General features: G+C 58.9%; 1 protein-coding gene across 1 annotated transcript in view; it reads right to left on the bottom strand.

Moving 5' to 3' along the window:
* GLI2 (GLI family zinc finger 2) overlaps positions 1-18,346 on the bottom strand; it is a gene marked incomplete at both ends in the record, with an annotated part of 171,810 nt that overhangs the window by 9,472 nt on the left and 143,992 nt on the right. The window contains 5 exons of the mRNA XM_080668094.1: positions 1,188-1,337; positions 6,117-6,251; positions 9,447-9,569; positions 10,435-10,648; positions 11,881-12,082. Of these exons, the coding sequence (XP_080524220.1) occupies positions 1,188-1,337; positions 6,117-6,251; positions 9,447-9,569; positions 10,435-10,648; positions 11,881-12,082 (824 nt within the window). The remainder of the gene's footprint in view (positions 1-1,187; positions 1,338-6,116; positions 6,252-9,446; positions 9,570-10,434; positions 10,649-11,880; positions 12,083-18,346) is intronic.

Below are 18,346 nucleotides of genomic sequence, written 5' to 3'. Positions count from 1 at the left end.
CATGTGCACCAGAGAACTGAAAATAGGCCCACACAAACCTGTACACAGATGCTCACAGCAGCATATTCATAATAGCCACAGAGTAAAAACAGTGAAAACATCCATCAACTGAGGAATGGATTAGAAAACTAGGACCTGTCCATACAGTGAAATACCATTTAGCCCCGACGTGTAGAAATGACGTGCGGATACACGCTGCACCACCAATGAGCCTTAAGAACAGGCTAAGTGAACAGGCCAGGCACAGAGGCTCACATTGTGCGATTTCATTTCTATTGACTGGAACAGGCACGCTCAGGGGTAGGAAGCAGATCAGTGGCTCTCAGGGAATGCGGGGTGGGGGTGGGGGAAAGAGCTGGAAGTGACTGCTCACAGGTCTGTGGCTCTGACGCTCTGACGGGTGATGAAAATGTTCTGGAATTAGCTAGTAATTCACAACTTGTGAATATACTAAAAAAAATCACTGAAATTGTACCTTGTTAAACAATGATAAACTTCATAGTATGTGAATCTTATTTCAATGAAAAACTTGTAACAAAGGTAACGTATTTCATTGAATCCTGGACAGCACCAATTTTAAGACAGCCTGGTTTCAGAGGTAGTAAAATGAGAATAAAATATACATTTTGGAATCCATGAAACAGGGCAATTCACAAAGAGGCGCTCCCAGAGGGTTCAGCTGCAACCCATCAGCGCCCTTTCAAGAGGGACCGGTTTCTGTGTGTGAAAAAGGCCTTACCGATGATCATCCCAGACCCTTCACTCCCTAAGGGAGGCTGTCTGAAAGGTCTTCTATTTGTGTTCACTTAAAAAAACAGAGATTTTACCCCCTCATGGTTCAAGCTGTGACCCCCAGTGAAGCTTCTCTCTCTGCAGGGCACAGGCTGCAGGTGCTGCCCCGCCAGCACCTGTGTGGGTCACCCAGACACGAGAAGTGGGGTACAGCTGTGCTGGGAAGTTTGAGGTGACATGGACATAACCACAGAGACGCTGGCACACTCCTACTGCAGCACACGCCCTGAGCGAGAGCCAGAGTTCCGGACAACAGGAGGCGAGGAGCCTCAAGGACTGAGACAGGCAGAGGGCCCAGGGCAGGAGCAGACTGAACAGCCCGACCCTGGGCTCAGCCTGGCCCAGAGCCGCAGGGGCCGCCCTGCGCGGCTGCGGGAGGGCGAGGGCGCACTCACCGTGCACTTGTGCGGCTTCTCGCCCGTGTGCCGGCGCATGTGCACCACCAGCATGTACTGCGCCTTGAAGGGCTTCTGCTCCCGCGTGCAGGCCTGCCAGCGGCACACGAATTCCTTCTTCTCCCCGTGGATGTGCTCGTTGTTGATGTGCTGCCGGAACAAGCCCCAAAGCGGGTGAGCACGGCCAGTGCCTCAGACCCGCCCTGGCAAGTGCAGGCCACCCCCACAGACCACCACCCACTCTGTCGGGTCACCCTCCGGCCACGCCTCCTCCTTGTGGTTAGCGGCCATTAAGTGAAGACATACTGTGTGCTAATGTCTCGGCTGCATTTCCCATTTAGTCATCAAAGCAACCATCCCAGATGGTCAAAGGTGTCCAGCTCACCCCAGACGGGGCTCCGGGCTCCAGTCCGTGAGGACTGGTGGCCATGACGATGCTCCCGGCTGTGCTGCACACAGTAGGCACTAATTAAGTGCAGTGAGGCAGACAGGGTGCCTGAGAAGCCTCTCCCGAGCTTGCCCCTGTTGTCCCAGGTTTTTACATGAAGCTTTAGTTATAATGGAAACGTCAATGCGTCCTGGTCTCCATCTGTGATAACCCGTAAGATGGCAGGCTCTGTCCCTTTGCACAAAGGCCCAGCTTGTTGGTGGCTACAGGGAATGACCCTCTCAGAGGACCCTGGGACCGTGTGGCACTGCCCCTGGCACAGCACAGCCTGGGGAGGGAGCAGAGCTGCCAGCGACCGTGTGACTGGTGGGCAGCATGGCACTGGGACCCTGCTCGTCAGCTCGTGGCCCACTGGGGCGAATGAGGCAGAGCAAGGCAAGCAGCCGCCCTGGACGGTGGTCCTCAGACTGTCTTGGCCAGCACTGGCCTGGCAGGAACAGGGCTAACTTTTCTGCCTCTCAGGCCCTGCGCCCACACCTGGCCTTGGCCCTGGCCTCACCATCTGTATGGTGCCCAGAGTGGTTTCTCCTGTACGTGGAGCCACGGGCCCGGAGGCTTTCTGTTTCAGGTATCAGCTTGTGGGATTGGGCAGAATCTGGGGTTTAAGTCACTTGCTTTAATTTTTAGCCGTGGGCTGCAGTCCTCCCTGAAGCAGGCGCATCGCTCACTGCCCCTGAGCTGCAGTCCTCCCTGAGCAGGTGCATCACCTACTGCCCCTGAGCTGCAGTCCTCCCTGAAGCAGGCGCATCGCTCACTGCCCCTGAGCTGCAGTCCTCCCTGAAGCAGGCGCATCGCTCACTGCCCCTGAGCTGCAATCCTCCCTGAAGCAGGCGCATCACTCACTGCCCCTGAGCTGCAGTCCTCCCTGAAGCAGGCACATTGCTCACTGCCCCTGAGCTGCAGTCCTCCCTGAAGCAGGCGCATCGCTCACTGCCCCTGAGCTGCAGTCCTCCCTGAAGCAGGCGCATCGCTCATTGCCCCTGAGCTGCAGTCCTCCCTGAGCAGGCGCATCACCTACTGCCCCTGAGCTGCAGTCCTCCCTGAGCAGGCGCATCACCTACTGCCCCTGAGCTGCAGTCCTCCCTGAGCAGGCGCATCACCTACTGCCCCTGAGCTGTAGTCCTCCCTGAGCAGGCGCATCGCTCACTGCCCCTGAGCTGCAGTCCTCCCTGAGCAGGCACATCACCTACTGCCCCTGAGCTGCAGTCCTCCCTGAAGCAGGCGCATCACTCACTGCCCCTGAGCTGCAGTCCTCCCTGAGCAGGCGCATCACCTACTGCCCCTGAGCTGCAGTCCTCCCTGAGCAGGCGCATCACCTACTGCCCCTGAGCTGCAGTCCTCCCTGAAGCAGGCGCATCACTCACTGCCCCTGAGCTGCAGTCCTCCCTGAGCAGGCGCATCGCTCACTGCCCCTGAGCTGCAGTCCTCCCTGAGCAGGCGCATCACTCACTGCCCCTGAGCTGCAGTCCTCCCTGAGCAGGCGCATCGCTCACTGCCCCTGAGCTGCAGTCCTCCCTGAGCAGGCGCATCACCTACTGCCCCTGAGCTGCAGTCCTCCCTGAGCAGGCGCATCACCTACTGCCCCTGAGCTGCAGTCCTCCCTGAGCAGGCGCATCACCTACTGCCCCTGAGCTGCAGTCCTCCCTGAAGCAGGTGCATCGCTCACTGCCCTTGAGCTGCAGTCCTCCCTGAAGCAGGTGCATCACCTACTGCCTCTGAGCTGCAGTCCTCCCTGAAGCAGGTGCATCACCTACTGCCCCTGAGCTGCAGTCCTCCCTGAAGCAGGCGCATCGCTCACTGCCCCTGAGCTGCAGTCCTCCCTGAGCAGGCGCATCGCTCACTGCCCCTGAGCTTGGGCGGTGGACATGTGATTGGTGCCCCCAGGACTTTTATGTCCCCATTTTGGGATGTGTATCTACCTGGGGTGGAAACAGGTGGTGTCGGAGGCTCACACAGTGGTGCACAGGACACTGCTCCCCTGCTCCCCCCCACTGGGGCTTCTCCCTAAAGGCCAGGCAGTGCAGGTCCCATCCTCCCCTTCCTCGCCCTCAGCTCCAGGCCTGTCCTGCCTGTATGCCCGTCAGGCTGGGCCCGCCTCCCCGGGGGGGATGGTGAGGGGGGAAGGTGTGTGGAATATCAGGTCCTGGAGTCCCTTCTCTCCAGCCCCAGCCCCTCTCTTCTCTCGTTCTCAGTTCCCGATCACTTTCATCCCCCACTCAGCCTCTAGACCCACACTGTCCAATGTGCCAGTCACTCCCCACTTGTGCTCTGAGCCCCTGAAATGTGGCTGCTCCCAACTGGGATGGGCTGTAAGTGTAACCACACCTCTTTCAAACACAGAATGAAAAACTTCCAATGTCAAATGTTCCAATATTTTGTTTTATATTGATTACATGTTGAAATGATAATCTCTTAGATATACTGGGTTAAATAAAGTATATCATTAAAACGAACGTTGCCTGTTTCCTCTCACTGTCCCTTACACGTGCTCCTACATAGTATAAGTGACATGCAGGCGGCAGCGTGGCCTGCAGTCTCCTCCTGGCGATGATGCCGTGGATCTTTGAACCCCGCGAGGCTGTCCGAGCTGGACACCGAGGCCTCATGCCTGAGTGACAGGCCCGACTGGTGTGCACGTAAACGCCAGCATTGCTGCAAGTAATATCTACAGCACCTTGAACTTCAGGGGAACCTTCTCTATTCGCCTCACTTTCTGTTTTAAAGCCTTTCAAATGATGGGAATGTGCCCTGACAATGCCTTTCATTTTTCTTATTGGCTTACTTAGCAACAAATTGTTCATAATCGACTGAGGGCTCAGCTCGCCTGTGTGCCTGCCGCCATCCATCTTCCCGGGAAGCAGAGACAGAGCTGGTGAGGCGCCGGCTCCCCTCTCCCAGGGGCTAGCTCTTCCGGGGCAGGTGGAGGTGCTCACGTGCAGCCGCAGGGACAGCCCTGGCACAGGCGGGAGCCTGCAGTGGAAGCCCTCCTTCCCGCTCTGGACCCCTCTGCCTTCATTTGAGAAATGCCTCCCTGCTCCTTGGGGCCGACTCACTCATTACTGAGCACATCTTGTCATCCTGGTCTCACTCTGCCCAGCCTCTGCCAGGCCCAGACGCCGCCCCTTCTTCCTCTAATTGAATCTGATCTGCCCCGTAACTCAGCTCCCAGATCCCTTCTCCATCTCGGACTCCTTGACTCAGAGTATTGACAGACCCTGTCTCACAGGTTCTCCGTCAGCTGCAGTGATGGTCTGCTAGGAAATTTGCCTCCTGGATGAGAATGTGGGAAGAAAACCCCAAACACAAGAGAAACCTACAACACTTGAGAGCAATGGTGGCAGATGGAGGAAGTGGGGGAGTGGGCGGTGCTCTAAACGCTGAGCTCCCAGCGCTGGGGAGAAGGGCGCTCGCTCGGGGTGGCTCGTGGGTGCGAGCAGTGCGGGCACAGGTGTGCATGTGCGTGTGCAGCCCCCTCACCGTCGCGCTGTTTAGTGTGGGGCTCACCTTTACAGACACTCATTCACAAGGAGCGTGTGCTGGGACCGGGTGTGGGGGCTTGTTCTTGAATTTAAGTTCTCTTCTGGATAGAGAAGAGCGGCACTCGGGGCTGGCATGAGGACAGGGAGAGAGGCAGAGGGGCGACCAGGCATGGGCTGTGCTCTCTGCTAAGTGGTTACGCTGGGGTCCTATTCAATCTCCACACCCCTGTGGAGTAGGATTCACAGGAGGAACACTGCGGCTCACGGAGGTTGAGTCGCCTGTTCTCACCTGTTTAGACTCGCTGGCTGTGGTTTGAAGCCTGGTGCCTCAACGCTGAGCCCCATGCCTGCTCCTCCCACTGCACAAACTGCCCCGCGGCCGCCACAGCAGGTGCCGCTATCGAAGAGTTTGCGGTGGGGGCCAAGGCGAGGGCGCACCCTGATGGCGCACCCACTGCGTGGTCTTCTCGGGGCTCCTGATCTGCCAGTACCAGGCACGTTCACGCAGGCCCTCTCTGATCGGGCGGAAACAGCCACCTGCACCTGTGCGGGTCGCTATGAACCGCCTCCAAGAGGAAGTCACCAACTTCTCCTCCATGGGAGAAACTTCCTTCGGGTTTCAGGGTCAGGTTTGCTCTTACTCTGCGCACGATGCCGGTTTAGCTAACCTTATTTCCCTCTTTGCACTGGTTGCTAGGAACCTCAGGCAAAGTGTTTACGTGTGAACTATAGCTCAGAGGACTTGGCTTTGCATACTAACTGGATTCCTAACTTCCTTTTATTGCTCATTTCCCTTTAATTGTCCCCTTTTCTTGTTCTCCTTCTATATCTTGTACTGCATATGTATTTGTAAGCCCCCTTTTAGACCCAGGGCCTGGATGAATAATCACGCTGCCCACTTGCAGAGGACATGGCACCCCTTCTGTTTGGGGCCTGGGAGGCTGCAGGCTCCCTGGGCCGGGCCCTGCCCCTGCTGGGCGGCTACGGGGCTGGGATGCTTACATGCACCAGCTGCTCCTGCGTGTCGTACTCCTTAGTGCAGTCCTCCCAGTGGCAGTTGGTCTCATAGATGACCACCTCCGCCTCCTGCTTGCAGTCATCCCTGTCCAGGTCTTCCTTGAGGTCGGCCAGCTGCTCCTAGGGAGGAGCAGAGCACACCACTGAGCCTTGTCCGGCACCCAGCCCCGCCCAGAGGCTGCCGTGAGCTCTGCACAGGCTGTGCCAAGGCTCTGGCTGTGCAGTGCACGCACACAGGCATGCACACAGCATCGGCTCCCCAGCCCCTCCTCAGCTGGCTCTTGCTCATCACTCTCCCAACACACAGCGTCCTGGGCCCTTCCCTCCTCTCTGATGCCAACCTGTCATCACCAAGGCATCTCGCTGACATGGCGGGAGAGTAGCAGCGAGCAGGTGGTGGCTTTGCGGTTTGGCGTGGTTTCCCCTGCGAGGAGCTGGGTAGGCCCACAGGCTCCGGGGTGGGGCATTTTAGTCACAGGGTCTGCTGTCCATGGAGGCAAGAGAACCCCAACAGGCATCTGGCCTGGCCCTCCAGACCTCTCACTTTTGTACTGTCCTCTCCTCCCAGGCACCCAGCACACCTGGATTCGAACCCAGGACAGCACACGGCTGGGTGAACATGCTCGGCACGTCCTCCTGGCAGCAGGCTCTGCGGAACAGCCTGCAATGGGGGCTTTCTTCCTGCGCTGCAGCCAGAAAGAAGGCTCGGGAGAACTCCTCGCCCTCCCAGACACACAGCGAGTGTGGAGGCCTGGACTTGGACTCTAGCCTCCCCAGCATGGGCCCACGCGTGTCCATTTCAAGGTGGCAAGGAAAGGCCCCAAGACAGGCCTCCACTCAGTCACAGGTGCTTAAATTAAAAGAGGACACTTTTTACTCCAAAACCAGCAATAGACTGAGCATAAATCAGCGGCACCGCGCCTCAGCTAATGCGAACACACACTGGCCAGGGCAGCCTCCCAGCAGGGCCCGGGGACAGGCTGGGAGGGAACAGGAGCTGGTGGAAGGGAGGCACCAGAGCCCCGGGCCGGGAGGAAGGCCCACGAGGAGCTCCAGAGGACCGCAAGGGCTCCCCTGCTCCGCTGACTCCTGATGTCCCTCTGGCCTGCCAGGCAGGCTCGGAGCAACGCCAGGCAGTAGGATGATTTGCTTCCATTCAGACTACCTACCACTGGCACAGATGTCCTGTCTTTCACAGCAACCTCTGGGGCAGACATTTATAGCTCAGGCTGAGGGGAAAACCTCTCCCCACAGTCAGAGCTCCCACAGACTCCAGACACTCAGCCTCACTCCTCACACAGCTCTGTGGCTAGGGGTGACACCAGCACCACGGCTCCTGCAGCCGGGGGACCTGCCCTCCCGCCTGCCCTCCCGTGGAGCTGGAAGGGCTCCTGCAGGAGTGGCCTCGGGTGTTTGTGAACGTACCTTCCCATCAACGCACTCGCTCAATGCAGGCGTTGTGAAAAGGAAAACGAGGCGTAGTGTAAGAAGTCCCCGGCAGCCCCCGGTCACGTTATGGGAAGGCGCAGAATGCCCTGCCTGACTCCTTAGGAAGGGGCCGCAGGGCCTCCTGGTGCCCGCTCCGCCCTCGCAGGAGACCTGGACCCGGACTTCATGCTCTGCTGATTCGAAGAGGAGGCTGCCAACGGACACGCATGTGGGGACAGGGTCGGCGGGATGGCGTGCCCCCGGGCCCCCAGGGCGTCTTCCTAGGCCACATGTTTAAGGCAGGCAGGGAGGGAGGCTGGGCTGCGTTTTGTGCAGAGGGAGAGCATGCCCACCCACCTTGCAGAAGTCCAGTCACGGAATCAAGACAGAGTGACATGGTGACAACCCCCTCATGATGAATGGCTCTCCCTCTCCTGACACAAATGAGGAGCCCAGCTGGGCAGGCAAGAGGGCTTGTGGGGCCCTGGGCTGGAGGGGGCGGAGGAGGGCGGCTGCCTGTGCTCAGTGTGGCCTCCACCCGTCCTCGCTGCTCCCGCGTGTAGCTCTCCCTACAACGTGCGCCGCCCTCATCCATTCCCTCCGCCCGATGAGGGCTGCCCCGTGGAAGCCACGCATCACACTAAGAGGCTTTGGCATCAGCGAGGGGAGAAGAATTTGTCACCAGCCCCTCTGTCTGCCTGACAATAACAGAACCCAATATTTCACAAAAATTAAGTGCCCAGAGCATGCCCGATGGCTGCAGTCTGATAAAGGATTGTGTGACAGAGGCAGGGGAGAGAGGGACAGGAGGCCTGAGCATCGCCGGCGTCAGTGCTGTGACAGGGTAGTATCGGATGGAGGCCAGGCCACCGTGAGAGACGGGGTGGGAGGCTCATCTGTGTGGTCAGCACTCACCCTGAGCCCTTCCCCCACAGCCTTGCTGCAAGAGCTGGACTGACTGCCTGTCCTCTCCGATGTTGGACTAGGAGGCAGGGTCTCCCGAGGGACCTGCACAGGTCTCAGCCCGCACAGGGCCACCCTGGCTGTGGGTCGCTCCGTCCCTCACCTTCCCCTTCACCACACACTCATTCCCTCAATGTGCATGGAATCCTTGGAAACTATGATTTCAGTTACCGTGTGCCAGGCCCGGTGTACACCCTGATGGCCAGGAACCAAACCAGACCCTTCCCTGAGAGGGCCACCTCCCCACAGCTTCCGGTGCAGTGCAGGAGCAGCAGAGTGACCCGAGGCTAGACTGGGCATCTGGCAGCTGCAGCCTAGTCTGCAGGAGGGTCAGGAAAGGCTGAAGTGGTAGCGAAGGGGGCAGGGCTCCAGGGAGAGGGAGCCGCTTGGCAAGAGCCTGAGCCATCAGGGGACGTGAGCACCTCGGGCTTGTGCTGCATGAGGGTGAGGGTTGTGGTGGGGGCGAGACAGCTGCAGCCCCAGATCATCCATTCACTCATTCTGAGGACATGTTAGAGAAAGGAAGGGGGAGAGAGAGAGAGAGGGAGGGAGAAACACTGGTTGCCTCCCGTACTGGCCCCAACCGGGGATCGAACCTGGAACCCAGGTATATGCCCTGACGGGGAATCGAACAGGCAACCTTTCGGTGCATGGGATGATGCTCAACCAACCGAGCCACTCCCGCTGGGCAATTCGGCATGTGTCTGACGAGCATGTAAGGTGCAGGGTGCTGGGAACACAGCTCTGGTCCTCCCCGAGCTCAGGACCGTCCGTCCACCCACCCTGGTTCAGTCATTTGCTCATTGGTTCATGCAGGCAGCCACCTGTTCATCCTTCACCAGCAGGGGCTCAGTCCCAAGGCTGCTGGCTCTGCGGACCCAGGCCTGGCCCAGCCTAGAGACGTGAGGGTGGCGGGCAGGTTACCTGCGTCAGGGTCACCGGGGAGGCTGGCCGCAGGCCCTCGGCTTCCGTCTTGACCTTGCTGCGCTTATGAATGACGATGGGGTTGACGGTGCTGCTCACAGCCGATTCGCTGTTCTGCTTGCTCTGAAGGGGTGCAGGGGAGACCTGTCACTGGGGGCAGGGAGGACATCCCAAACCTCCAGACCCTCCCCACACAGCCTATCTGGGCCAACCCTTGTGTTTGGAGTGGGAGAAACTTGAGTCCTTCCAGCTTAGTCCCCAGCCAGTGGCACGGCCAGGAGAGAGCCCGGACGGCCTGCCAGCAGCTCGCGCTGTGTCTGCAGCAGCGGAACAGAGGCCTCTCTCTGGAAGGGGGCTCGGAGGACTGGGTGAAAAGGGAAGGGACTGAGAAGCAGAGTCTCACGGGGATGTACCGTACAGCATAGGGAATAGAGTCAGTAACACTGTAATAACTCTGTATGGCGCCAGGTGGGTGCTGGAAATATTGGGGGATCACTTTATAAAGTATATGATTACCTAACCACTGTGATGTACACCTGAAATTAATACAAAATAACATTGAATGTCAACTGTAATTAAAATATAAAATTAAAAATTTTTTAAAAAGCTGGTCTTTGGTGAATCCATGATCTACAACTAAACTGCACGATATTAATTATTATTCATTAATCCATTTTGTATTCTGGGCAGGGAGCGCCTACATTGTGCCGACTGTGAATTCTAGGTTTCTCTGTCTACTTACCTGTTTACTGTGCAGGTGACATCAGAACTGAGGCTGGGCGCTGCCCACAGGAGTGGGAGCAGTGTCAGGACCCCACCCAGCCTCATCCAACCAAGGCCTTTCAATCATGTGGCCTCTTCACAGAAGGCACCCCTAGACAGACCTGCACCCGAGTCCTCCCTCACGTTGCCAGTGTGAGATGGGGACCACCAGCCCTCGTGGAGTCAGAGCATCTGTTGGCTCGCCCCGCGCCCTGCACCCGCCTACCTGGCTGGCGTCGTTCAGACAGTTGCTGCTGCTGCTGAGCTGGGTGGGCGTGGTGTTGATGGAGGTGAGGGCCATGGGCTGCTGGGCCAGGAAGGTGGGGGAGGGCTGGATCAGGGGTGGTGTGTGTCCAAAGGCCGAGCCCAGGCCCCTCTGCTGGCTCAGGATCTGCTGGTAGGCCACGGGGTTGATGGGATGGGGGAAGGTGAAGGCTGGGCTGCAGAGAAGAGCAGATGAGGTGGTGGAGCAGAGGAGAGGGAGGGGGGACCAGGGCTCTGCTAGGCTGACACTTCCCGGGCAGAGAAGACCTTGCCCAGGGATCGGATGGGCAAGTGCTAACCTCACCATCACCATGGCTCTGCCTCACTCAAGAACCAGCAGTGGCTCTCCACTGCTGCCATCACAGGCGTCGCCTTTCATGCTTAGCCTCCAGACCCTGCCCCAGGTGCAGCCTTCACCCTGGCAGGTTGGCCCCCAGATTCTGTCCCACCCCACCCTGGCACTTCACGGCTCTGGTGTGCAAAGTGCCCTCCTGCTCCCTACAAGCCCCACTTGGCCTCCGAAGCCCGTTCTAATGCCCTCTGGGGCACATCCCTCTATTCTTCCCCGTCTGCTGCACTTGGGTCTACATTGCCACGCGCACTAGCCTCTTTCCAGAAGAGCTCACTGAAGGAAGAAGATGGCCCGAGGCTGAGCATAAAGAACGCTGTGGCTCCCCCCTGCTCCCTCAGATCCCACTCCGACGGAGGGTGGGGATCGGTGGCCGTGTCCTGAGAGGCCCTGTGGACAGCTATGGTGAGGGCCTCCTGGAAACGGAGCCCTGGGCCCCATCACCCTCAGGTGACTGCAGCCACGGCTGGCAGCTTCGAGGGACCAAAGCTAAGCCCGCCTCACATCCTGACCCTCAGAGGCGGTAAATGCCTGTTGTTTTAAACTGCCAAGTTTAGAAGTCATTTACTATGCAGCAAAAGGTAATGAATATGTTTGTTACCACTACTATTTCTGGGTCCTTGGGCCGAGCTCTCCCAGCATTCCTAACACCTCTGGCCTCTCTCGGGATGCTCAAGGGGAGCACATGGTGCTATCCGAGTAGATGGGTCTGAGTCCTCAAACAGGGGCTGGGCTAGTGGCGTTGACGAGGTTGGGGTGTACCATGCGGTGACCACGTGGGAGCCTGCTGCCAGCTAGAGACTCGCATGGCCCAGGTCAGTGTCACTCACCCTTGTGTGCCCCCAAGCGGGTCAGGGACCTGGCTGCTTCACGGCACTCCCTTCAATACTAGGAAAGTCACCTTTGACTTCAGGACCGAATCTTTCATGACAGGCACACCAGAAATTGTGTTTGGGGCATGAAATCCTGTCTTTCTTCTCGGGTGAAAGTGCTGACCCTTCCTACTTGGTCCCCAGTCCAGCTCCCAACTCTCAGCCTCTGCTTGAAGGCTGGGCTCACCTGAGGGTGCCCGCCGACAGGTGCCCGTAGGAGCCGCTGGCGGCCGAGCTGCTGCGTGAGTTGTTGATGTAAGCCACCAGCGAGTTGGGGGAGGTCCGGATCATCCGCTGCAGGTCCAGGCTGGCATCTGACAGCGGGGAGATGGACAGCGCCCGCTTGCGGCTCAGGCGGGGTGTCACCCGTGGGCTGGAGAAACGCGACACTGTGGGATAGCCAACCCAAGGCACATCAGCAAAACGTGTTTGGGGGGGGGGTGAGGGGGCAGGTGGACTGCAGGTGAAGGACAGCTCTGCCATTCTCGTTGTGGCCTCTTGGGCCAGGGCTGTAGCCATTTTCAGCCTCAGTTTGCTCATCTATAAAATGGACTGATCCACACGTGGTGTGGTAAGGACTTAAGAAGCACAGGTTAGAGGCTTGAGTGAATCCGAGCACTGAATAACGTTAGCACCCTTCCTGTTCACGATACAGGGACCAGCTGGACCCACCAGTGCCTGATGCAGGACAGCAAAGTGCACAGGGACGTGAACCACCCATGAGGCCAGTACCAAATGGTTGCCGGTTCGATTCTCAGTCAGGGCACATACCTGAGTTGCAAGTTCAATCCCTAGTCGGGGCATGTATGAAAGGCAACATATCGATGTTTCTCTTTTGCATAAATGTTTCTCTCTCTTAGCATGTCCTCTGGTGAGGATTAAAACAAAAAAAAAAAACCCACCAAAAAACAGGGCTTGGCCAGTGCCTAGAAGCCCCTCTGTCTGTCCAGACCTGCCCCAAGCTAGCCGGACCTCTAAAAGGCAGCTTAGTCTTCCTGTTTTTGAGTATTGGCCTATTCATGTAAATGAAATTGTAAATACTATTAGATCCAGCTTCTTCATCCAACGTTAGTTTGTGAGATTGCTCCGCACTGCTGTGGGTGGCAGTCACTGGCTTTTTCATTGTAGAAAATTCTATTGGGGGACTCTGTGGCCAGGGTAGCCTGGTATGTCCCTGGGGGACAGGTCCTATGTGGTCTGAGCTGGTCTGAGCAGGCACCACGAGCACAGCACGGAGGGGCTGGGCCAGGCCGCGGGGAGCACAGAATGGGGGGCCCAGACCAGGCCGCAGGGAGCACAGCATGGAAGGGCCAGGCCGCGGGCAGCACAGCACGGAAGGGCCAGGCCGCGGGCAGCACAGCACGGAAGGGCCAGGCCGTGGGCAGCACAGCACGGAGGGGCCAGGCCGCGGGCAGCACAGCACGGAAGGGCCAGGCCGCGGGCAGCACAGCATGGAAGGGCCAGGCCGTGGGCAGCACAGCACGGAGGGGCCAGGCCAGGCCGCAGGGAGCACAGCACGGAGGGGCCGGGCCAGGCCGCAGGGAGCACAGCACGGAAGGGCCAGGCCACGGGGAGCACAGCACGGAAGGGCCAGGCCGTGGGCAGCACAGCATGGAGGGGCCAGGCCAAGCCGTGGGGAGCACAGCATGGAGGGGCCAGGCCATGGGGAGCATAGCATTGGGGGGGGGGGTGGTCAGGCCGTGGGGAGCACAGCATGGAGAGGCCAGGCCAATCCGTGGCGAACATAGCATGGAGGGGCCAGGCTAGGCCATGTGGAGCACAGCACAGAGGGGCCAGGCCGTGGGGAGCATAGCATTGGGGGGGGGGTGGTCAGGCTGTGGGGAGCACAGCATGGAGGGGCCAGCCAGGCCGCAGGGAGCACAGCATGGGACGGGGGCAGGGCCAGGCCGTGGGGAGCACAGCATGGAGGGGCCAGGCCAGGTTGTGGGAGCACAGCATGGAGAGGCCAGGCCGCGGGGAGCACAGCACGGAGGGACCAGGCCAGGCCACAGGGAACACAGCATGGAAGGGCCAGCCAGGCTGCAGGGAGCACAGCATGGGAGGGGGGCAGGGCCAGGCCGTGTGGGGGACAGGGTGTGTTCAAGCACCCACTGGGGTTGTTTACAGGACACCCCTCCAACCCGGGGCCACTGACTGGAGGACATGTGGGCAGGGGCCAGCAGGGCACAGGGAGAGGCTGTTCCACACAGGCATCCAAAAGCAGGGCACAGCGGCCAGAGGATTGACATGCGCCTGCTGAGTGCCAGGCACTTCTCACGCCTCCCTCATCCCCTCACCACAGCCCTGGATGTCCGACTGGGGACCCCTTCACAAGGAGGACAATGGGCTCCAGAGAGTCTGGACAGGGTGGAAACCGTGGTGTGTGGAGACCTGTCCAGTGATGTCAGACCATTTCTATGCCGCTGTGTTGTCCAGAGGAGACCCAGGGCCCTGCCTGGGGTGGGGCTGCAGGAGGAGCTGTCTGGAGCCAGGGCCGGAGAGCCCCGGGGGCAGGGAGCCACCGCAGGAGCAGGTCCTCCTCCCTCCCTGCAGTTATGTGTGAAGAGCAGGCTCGCCTGACTCCGGGGAGAGACACTCCAGGACCCCAGGGGATGCCTAAGACTGGGATAGGAGCACACCCTACACACACTTTTAAGTGTTAAGTAGTTTAATCTTCATAAGCACCCTATAAGGAAGGGGCTATTATTAGCCTCATGTGCAAATGACAAAACGTTTGTCCCTGGAAGCCTTGGCAGAGGAACAGAGGGGAAGGCAGGTAGATGGCCACCAAAAACACCACCTCACAGCTTCTGCTCGGGGTGGGAGGTGAGTATCTTGGGAGGGTGCTCCTGGCGGGGTGGGGTGGACACACACACCATGTGGGGCCCACAGCCTGTGCCAGCCGGCCACACAAACCTGATGCTTCGCAGCTGCCTTGGAGCATGCTACTTAGCTGCCACGAGCCTCTCTTTACCCGTCTGCACAATGGGGCAGTGTGCTTGGCTGACAGGGTTGTTGTGAGAACACATGGAGAGGAGGAAGGGTAGTGCCTAGAACCCAGAAGAGCATCTGCAGGGGGACCGTGAGTCGATTCCTCTTCGTCAGGGGCCAGGAGGACAGGTGGGCAAGGGGGGCCCAGAGTGATGCCTGGAGCGAAGGACAGCTTGTCTAGAAAAGATGGCGAGGCCGCACCGCAGCACAGCGTCACTACGCGCTCGCTCACCCGCCCATTCGGGTGTCCTCTAGCCTCTTCGTTCTTATTCACCCAGTCACACCACGCCAGCCCTCACTTTAAAGGGAACTCAGAATAAGAACAAAAGCGTTAGGAGCTGCTGGCCAACGGGGAGATGTGTGTGGGGAGACAGCACATCACGTAAAGCAGAAATACACGCATCTTTGTGATACAATTTTACAAAAAGGTTTTGCCAATATTTGGATTCCCACCCTCTCTTGCGCCCTTAACAAGAGGAAACAGGCCAAACCTGACAGTAATATTCATCTCCGTTATTCCCACCCCTCCAGGGAAATGTGTTTATTAATGCGCCTCTTCCCTTGATAAATTACTAAACAGAAAGGAAAGCCTGGCACTCATTTCCCGTGGCTTCTCCTGTGATTTATGACCAGGATTGGTGGAGCCGCCGCCTCCGCTCATCTGTGGATGTGCCTGTCCTGATGTGCGACGGCCTCCGGGCGACCAGCCACAGCCTGCCCTCACCTAGGCGGGCCCGACGCTGCCCATGCCTGCCGCCGCTCACGTCTAGACCCTGCCTCACCACGAGTTCTTTCTTCTGCTCATCCATGTGTTTGTTCCTCACTAGCAGACCCTTGCGCAGTGTTGACAGTATGCCAGGCACCGCTGGAGGCCGCGGGGTCTGCAAGCGAGGAGGACCTCCGGCCTGTGCTCCTGGACTCACCTTCCAGGTGTGAGATGGGAATGGTGGCTCCCCACCAGCAGGATTCGTGAGGTGCCACCTGTGCTGGGTCAGCCCAGGTAGTGCTGTGCTCGGGGGGTGGCTGCATTCCCCGGGGAGGCCGGGAAGGGCAGGAGATGTGTGAACAAGCCCTGTAACCAGGCCGACCCAGGTTCCCATCTGGCCGGTAGCTCTGAACTGGTTGGCTTTGGGTGAGTCACTGAAACTCTGTGAGCTGCCCCCCACTGTAAGACAGGCCAATAGCACCTCCCTCCGGGTGGCTGTGGGCTGCTGACCAGCGTACCCATAGCTGGTGGACCGCCTCTGGACCCAGGAACCTGGGCTGAGGGCGGCCAGAGGGATGCAGGGAACCTGGCTCCCAAGGACCCTGGAGCCATTTTTGCTCCAGATGCTACTGTCATCAGCACCGAGCTGGGACACACCCTCCTTGGGGACAGCAGGACGCACCCCTGTGGCAAGCTCCTGGGCCCCGAGTACTTGGAGGTGGGGGAGGCCTCCTGCCCGGCCCACTCTCATCCAGACCTTTTCTGGACTCACTGAGGAGAGGCTCTAAGGACATCCAGCCGAAGACCTGGCCCTGCCCAGAGAGCTGCCCGCAGCCCCTCACCGCCCTGATGGGGTGAAGAGGGAGGGCTTCGGAGTCCAGGGCTGGGGGTGAGGGTGACCAGCCCGTGTCCTACTTCTGCGATGTAGGGCTCCAGCTCAGCTTCCTCACCTGTAAAGTGACTGCATAAGGCTTGTCTCTCAGGGCTGTTGGGGCAGGCTCAGCAGGTGGCCCGCCTGCCTCACTAGCTGTGCCTGAGCACAGCAGCCTGCCCCAGGACCTCGGCCAGGCCTCTCCTCCTCGGCAGCTGGCCAGAACTGCCTGCCTCGGGCGGCTGGCTGTCCCTCCATCAGCTCCTCCCGCCTCTCCGCGGTGTGATCAATGTAATTGGTTTCTGAAAACCCCCCTGGACCCACAAGCAGCATAAAGAACGGGCGTTAGAATGGAGGTGACATCCGAGTCAAATTAGTGTCAATATGACAATAAAATATACAGCCTGGAGGAAATATGGGCTGTAAACAGACAACATTTCAATCGGAAACATTTCCATCTTCCCAATGCGGTGGGAGTGGAGGGAGTGCGCGGTGGCGGCTGAGCCGCTGGTAAATCACCAATCTTCAACAGACAACACGAGGAAATTCCACTTTAGGGCGCTGATGACAGCCAGAGAATTCCGCTCTCCAGAGAACCCGAGGCAGAGGATAACCATGGGCCTCTGACTGGTTATCTACTGCCTTCCAACGCCCCCACCCCCGCTCCGTGCTCTCCGGGCTACAAGTTAGATCCTTTAAGAACCAGAGGCAGCGAGCCTTCATTGACCCCAGGAGGCCAGAGCTCCCAGTAAGGGGCTGGGCTAGCAGGGAGGTGCCCTTTCCTGCCACAGCCTGGCCTCCCTGGGAGGCCTCAGCAGGCGCCCCACAGGGGCGTCCACCTCCTGCCTCCCCTCCACACCGCCATGCGTTCCCCTACGGAGGATGTATGCCTATATAAATGAGATTATTTTAGGCTCGATGGAGACACAGACAGGGACGTCTTCCTCAAATATTATCAGGTTTCCCATTTAAAAAAAACGCAAAGTTCCATTTTAGCATCCATTTCTTTAACCCCCAAAGGTGAGTCTATTAAAAGTATAATCTATACTAATAAAAGGGTAATATGTTAATTAGACTGGGAGACCTTCTGGGAGACCTTCCAGACGTCCTTCCGGTAAAGCCATGGTGGTGGGGCCAAGGCAGAGGTGGTTAGGGGCGATCAGGCTGGCGGGGGGAGGGCAGTTGGGAGAGATCAGGCCGGTGGGGGGGGGGGCAGGTGGGGATGAGCAGGCCAGTGGGGGGGTAGGTGGGGGGCGAGCTGGCTGGCAGGGGGTGGCAGTTGGGGCGATCAGGCCGGTGCGGGGGGGCAGTTAGGGATGATCAGGCCTGAAGCAGGGGGGCAGTTGGGGTTGATCAGGCCAGCAGAGGCAAAGTGGTTAGGGATGATCAGGCAAGCAGGCAGGTGAGTGGTTAGGAGCCTGCAGTCCTGGATCATGAGAGGGATGTCCCAGATTGGAGAGGGTGCAGGCTGGACTGAGGGGACCCTTCCCTACCCCGGCACGAATTTCGTGCACCGGGCCACTATTATTAAATAAAGAATCGTGCAGATGGCACTTGTCTGAGGTGAAATTGTGCTGTTGGTTTGCCAGTGAGTGGATGGGGAATGCTGTGCTGGATGCAGACCCCCGAAGCTGTCCCACTCACCCTCCCAGGCAGCCTCAGCCTGCAGACCCCATCCCCACACCCTGTTTTGACAGTCAAAGCCCCGGAAAGTTCTCTCTGCCCCACTGTTCTGCCTCCTCTTGGACTGTGAAGGCAGGTGCTGAGAGAGGATGCTGGGGGGCGGGGAGTGGCCTCAGGGCCGTGTCCTTTGTCCTGCCAGGAGCTTACACAGAGCAGCGCCACGAGGGAGGACGCATGGCAGGGCATCACTGTGTCCCTTGCACCTAGAATGGTGCCTCACTCCACCTGAGAACTGATTTGCCTTCCAGGCCAGAGCTGGACGGCGATGCCCCCCTCTGCACCTTGAGCCTGGGGAGTTCTCAGGACTGAGGGGCAGGCCGGACGGCAGTGGTGTGATGAGTCAGTCAGCGGCAGCCGACCCGAGCTGGGTGTTCTCGTGCCCACTGGTGAACCCGCCTCCTC

This window comes from Plecotus auritus (assembly GCF_963455305.1).
Source record: "Plecotus auritus genome assembly, chromosome: 5".
NCBI classification, from domain to species: domain Eukaryota; kingdom Metazoa; phylum Chordata; class Mammalia; order Chiroptera; family Vespertilionidae; genus Plecotus; species Plecotus auritus.
The sequence above is the reverse complement of the archived record's forward strand: the minus strand, read 5'-3'. Positions and strand labels throughout refer to the sequence as shown.